The 6,031-nt window shown below is 37.0% G+C and overlaps 1 protein-coding gene across 1 annotated transcript in view; it reads left to right on the top strand.

Moving 5' to 3' along the window:
• The window catches only part of TTC29 (tetratricopeptide repeat domain 29), a 142,728-nt gene that overhangs the window by 33,921 nt on the left and 102,776 nt on the right, over positions 1 to 6,031 (top strand). The window contains exon 5 of the mRNA XM_012805388.1: positions 3,141 to 3,364. Coding sequence (XP_012660842.1) covers positions 3,141 to 3,364 — 224 coding nt within the window. The remainder of the gene's footprint in view (positions 1 to 3,140; positions 3,365 to 6,031) is intronic.

The following is a 6,031-nucleotide window of genomic DNA, read 5'->3' as shown; positions in this document are numbered from 1 at the left end:
ATCCCTCCTCTCGGATCAGGTGTGAATTTCAGAGTCACAGACTCAAGAATACTAAATTGAAAGTCTTTATTTTTTAATAACTTCATTTTAATTCCCGGCCCTGAGACTTGATCCTCCCTAGTGTAAAAATCTAATCTTGTCACTCTCAGGTAAAGTCAGTCCAATTCGGCAAGTTTTCAGGTTATTCAAGTTTTTAAAGCCTCTTCCCCTTACCCTATTGTCCTATATAGAGACAGCATCACACCAGTGGGGGGCTGCAGGGGAGTGGAGTTACTAGATTTAACAAATAAAAATATAGGACATACAGTTCAATCTGAGGTTCAAAAATAAGAAACTTAAAAATTAATAATATAAGGTATGTAATATTTGTGACATGGTAATACTAAAAGGTTCTTAGCTGTTTATCTGACATTCAAATTTAACTGGGCATCTTACATTTTATCTGACAACCCTGGTGTGGTCAGATAGTAGCATTTACTTTGGGATCTTGAACTGGGACCTTGTAAATTGTCATTGCATTGGCCTATCCAGTGTCCATTACTCCCTTCTTCTTTGCTAACATAACTCCAGTTTTTGGGGGGGCAGTAATGTGCCCAAGGGGAGGAAGGCTGTTTGTTTTTACAGATTCCTTGCAGAAAGGAGGGTAGGGCATGAAACACAGTTCTGGCCAGTGGGAAAGCAGAAACCCACTAGTAGTTGCAGGAATATTTTTGTTTTTTCCCCCAAAGAGAGCAAGACACAGCCAATGCCATTCTGCTTTGCCCTTTATTCTTTCCTTGAATGTGGACATGATAGCTAGAGCTCTGGCAGCCTTGTAGCCACCAGCAGGAGGAAAAGGTCAAGACAGTCCCAGAGATGTGGGCCTTGCACTCACCAGGCCACTAAGCCAAGGCCCTCAGGATATAGAAACCTCAGTCTTTGATGGCACTGTGAGGCACATTTTCTCCTAGTGAATCTCTGATGCACTTGATCCATCTTTATTCTGCCAGCTCTGGGGATGTGCAGACCTACCCTCCTCTGGGGCTTCTCAGTGCTGCTCATCTCAGTTGGAGCTGCATCTCCCTTCGCCCCTCAGCAGGCAGCCCATGACAGCCTTTAGCACACATTCCCCTGGCCATAGCCAGGTGACATTGTGACAGGTGTCTATCAGTCCTCTCTTTCCAGCAACTTTCAGGTCCCATGTTGAACCCACTGGAATATTGTGGTATTCAAGGGCTCTGGGGAATTATTAGGGCTGATTCTGATCCTTTCTGCCTAGAAATCCTACTCAGTGACTTTTGGCCCTTTCCATGCCCTTGTGCAGGGGAGGTGAGGAGGGAGATGGTGGTCATCCTTCTGCTTTCAGGAATTCCAGATGGAAGCAGGACACAAATGTTCCTACTCTTGGATCCCACTGGATTGCACAGGGCGGTGGTTCTTGTTCTACTCCGTGCCCTCCCTCTGGCATTTGGCCAGAGAGAGGAGGGGACTGAGGATATGACCCTACACGGCTTCTAGCTGGCTTGTTCTCCACACTCCACTCCTCTGTCTCAGCTGCAGGGCAAGGACGAGTGAAAACTGCTATTCCTTTTCTCTTCCCTGTTTCAAATAATTCCTCCTCTTATACCAAATAGTGGCTTTTAATTTTTTGACCTAGGAAAGTGATTTCTTTATTTTTGTTATGAGCTAGTCCTGTGACAGTCTGGCTGCAGGATGGGGGAAGGTTACAGTTCAGCTGAGACACTCCTTCCAGAAGGTTTTTCTGAAATGCAGTTTCACTGTGTCAATTCCCCAACTCTAACTCTCCAGTGGCTCTATCTCCCTGCTAGCTTGGAGTCCAAACTTCTCAACACTGCTTTTCCGTGAGGTGTCTTCATGATCTGAGCCCTGCCTTTTTTTTTTTTTTTTTAAATTTCATCCCTCACCACTCTCTTGCTCATCACTTTTATCTTTTGCTTGTTTTTTAAACTTGTTATGTAAATCTAATGCATAGCTAGGAGTTGAAAACCAGAAGTGCAGAGTCTTACATTTCCTGGAGTTTTTACACACATAATTTCATTTGGTTCTTAGAAGAACCTCATGATGTAGGTATGTCATATATTAATGCATGTATTTTACAGATGAGAAGAAATTAGTTCCAGGGAGATTAGGTAAATCTGGGCTGAAGCTCAGGTGTTCTGACTAGTTCTTGGCTGTTTCTACCCCACACTAAATTTTTATTGCCAGTTGTGTCACATCATGTCAGTTGTTTTCAGTATGTAATTGTCTCCTTTTTAAAAAATGGAATATAACATGATATAAAGCTCTATCTTTTGGCATCTAATTTTCCTTTTGCATAGTGATGGCTACCACACAGCTTTTATCCCATAATCCTGTCTATTATATGTATAGAAGTTTTCATCATTTGTAATTATTTATCAATTGTTCATTTGTTGGTGGTTTTCTCTTCTCAGAATACAAACGTCACAAAAGCATTGAACCTATTTGGTCTAAGTGCCTGACGTTTACTAAGAAGCTCAACAGCTGTTTGTTGAGTGAATATTCATTTGCCACTTTAATCAAATGCAATCTTCTTGCATTTGATTGAAGTTAGAAGAGAATTATTAATCTAACAAACCATTAACTTAATTCTAACCGAAGCTCATTTTTAAAACATATTTAGTAATAGACTATGATCAACATTTTCTGCTTGAATTAACAAATGATGAACTTCCATAACATGCAGTAAAACTACCTAATACAGAGAGTACATTTTTTCATATTAAGTGGCATATTTGGTTTTTGCTTGGCTTGTTGGGGTTTTTTTTTTTTTTGTCTGGGTTTTTGTAGTTTTTTTAGTGAGAGGCTGGTATCAGTGTTTTTGAGTATTGTCTGTCAACTAGCTTATTTGTCCTTATCAAAGGAAGCTCACATCTGGAGCTGATATGTTTATAATGCAATTTCATTAAAATTATTGTATTTAGATAGCTCTGGGCATCTTTCATTAAACTGAAGTTGTTCAATTATAAGTGTTTGAGGCAAAGATCTCTTGATAGTTTTCAGCGCTTTCACTGAGGGAAAAAAGGCAACACGATTCAATCTTTAATTACGAGAGAATGAATATACTGTGAAGACTGCAAGGATTAAAATAAAGCTTTGAGTGTTCCGATTCTTATTCCCAGTTACAGGAACTCGTACAAGAAGAACATCTGTGTGGACATGCTGCGAGACGGTTATCACAAGTCCTTCACTGAGCTCTTCGCTCTGATGGAACAGTGGGATCAGCTGCGGGAGGCTGCAAGAATCAGGTCCCTCAGCTGGTTGCAGAAGCCCCTGGAGGAGCAGCCTGATAAACTGGATTACTTCTACCACTACCTGACCAGGGCCGAGGCCGCTGAGAGGGAAGGTGAGTGTTGGGACTGTGAGCAGTGCACAGGGGCTCTGGACGGCCAGCGCCTGAGGGAAGATTCCAGATGTTTTTGTGTATGAATTTGGAGTATTAAGATAACTTAGCCCAATTCAACCTTGTCAACTAAGTCATTCAGGGAATGAATGATAAGAAACACTGAAATGCAAGGTTGCCCAGATAAGGGGCATCCTAGACCGTTCTAAGTTCTAATTATTTCTTCTAATCCTCACTTAGCACCTAATAACACTTCCAGAACTTTTCAGGGAGTTAAAATCTTTCATAACATTGTTTAAACATTTCCATAGTTTTTCTTTATATATAAAATCTGAAAATTGACTTTCACCAAGGAGATACTTTTAAAGAGTGATACATCTTGAAAATTACACTGATTTTCTTGCATTTATGTAGTGGACTTTGAAAGTATTATCAAGAAGTCCTACTACTCTGAATCAGAAAGTTCATCTTAGTGAAGAGTAAAAAGACATGAAAAGCCTACCAGTTACAATTGTGCGTAAAGTTGTTAATTTTATATTTTCCATGATATCATTTCAAATAAATTCCTTTCTTCGTATTCTAAAATTTTCCAGAAAGTTTAATATACACATCAAGTATTAAAGAAAATATTTTAATCCCTGTAAAAATTAGATTGATATTATTGTCACAAGTGTTTCTTAGGTACATATTGGGGATTAGTCATGTAGAATCAAAGAAAAAAATGAAAATATTAAAATTTGGTATACTAAAATATTTTTTCTCCAACGTTTTGGGTGAAAATACTGCAAGATTTAAACAGAAAAGTTCAGATACCACTATGACAATGTCTATATTTTATTTCAGGCTTTTGTATGAGAAAATAGAGTAATGACAACTTCTTGTTATAATAACGCCACCAGGAGAAAATTAATAAAAAATTAATGAAAACAGATGAAAGGGTCTCTATAGTGGGATCAATGCATAGTTTCCATTAGGTTGTGACCTGACATAAGAATATGAGATATATAAAATTTTGAACAACAAAATAAGTGAACTAGGGTGTGTATGTGTGTGGCAAGGGATAAGGGATGAGATGGAAGGTGGTTCTTCATGTTCTGAAAAATATTTAATTTAAATATTTTATTTAAATATTTAATTGCAACTTTTTTGAGATTCAGTGTCACACTATGCAAGATTAACTTTCAAAAATAAAGAGTTTTGGTAAACTTTAAAATACGATTTTACAAATAATTTCTCAAGAAATTAACTATTAGAAATAAAAAATGGCATTATACAAAACCTACAATGTTGTATCAGCCACAAATTCTCAAGTGATATTTACACTGAAAATAGAAATAATCAAGGTAAAATTTATTCATTAGTTATTTTTTTTTTGAGACAGAATCTCACTATGTCATCCTCTGTAGAGTGCAATGACATCACAGCTCACAGCAACCTCAAACTCTTGGGCTCAAGCGATTCTCTTGCCTCAGCCTCCCAAGTAGCTGGGACTTCAGGAACCCACCACAATACCTATTTTTTGGTTGCAGTTGTTATTGTTGTTTAGCAGGCCCAGGCCAGGCTCGAACCCTACCAGCCTCAGTTTATGTGGCTGGTGCCCCATTCACTGAGCTACAGGGGCTGAGCCACATTAGTCATTTTTTAAGTGGACTATTATATGCACTATTTTAAATAGAACCTTTCATTTGAGATAGTATATGTATATGAGCCAAATATATCACTTGTCATAAAGTGTCATAAATGTGAGGCAATTTGTCATAAAGAATTTTTAACTATATGGAACCTAAACTGTTGAAGATAGAAAACATTATAAATCATTTAATTTACAATCTTTATTAATGAAAAATTACTATATGTATAAGTAAAAATGTTTCTCCAATTCCAAAAATTAACAAAGTCCAAATCCCAGTGTCTTACAAGTGTGTTAAGAGTCCTAAAAGAAGTTATTTTTCTTCACCAAGTAATTTATCGTATATTCATGATAAATAAAATCACATTTGTTAAATGGAACAAACTCACCTGTAGCTCAGAATAACTCTTTGGTAGGGTTATCTCCTACAAAATGCTCATGGCTTTTGCCTGGTTGAAATGGAGAGAATTAAAATTATTGCAAAAAATATTATTGGAAATTCTTCAGTTGAAGGACATAAACTTTTATATGGTCTTTTTTCAAAAATTTATATACTGTTTTTCATGTGTAATGTGAACTTATTGGGGAAAATTTGTGATTTGAGTTAGGAATGTCCTAGAAAATGGGATATGTACATTTACTCTTAAGACCTTGAATTAATCCTAAATCTTAAAAATGTAAGAATATATGTGTCTAAAATACAGAAATCTCCTTAGAGTGTCTCAAGGTTTCATCCCGTATGATCATGGTATTGGATACAATTATCCTGAAGCAGCATATATCTGAGCATTCTCATTGCTTCTCATTGGAAAGACCATCACTCTAGGGTCACAATGAAGTTCATTTAATCAAAGCTATGGCGCTAACAATAGTCATCTCAGGTCGGCTCTGTCTCTAGAGACTTACAGAGCAGTAACCTAGAGTTATTTAAATTACTTTATAAAACATCACTTTTATAACAAAAGTGTGTTTAAAGTAAGCCAGTCACTTCTTTTTGGATTATTTTTCATTTATTAAAGTGTTTCCTGATACATTTCATT

Source organism: Otolemur garnettii, unplaced genomic scaffold (assembly GCF_000181295.1).
Source record: "Otolemur garnettii isolate 467f Iridium unplaced genomic scaffold, OtoGar3 scaffold00041, whole genome shotgun sequence".
Classification (NCBI taxonomy): Eukaryota; Metazoa; Chordata; class Mammalia; order Primates; family Galagidae; genus Otolemur; species Otolemur garnettii.
Note: the sequence above shows the minus strand (reverse complement) of the source record. Positions and strands in the feature narration are given on the sequence as shown.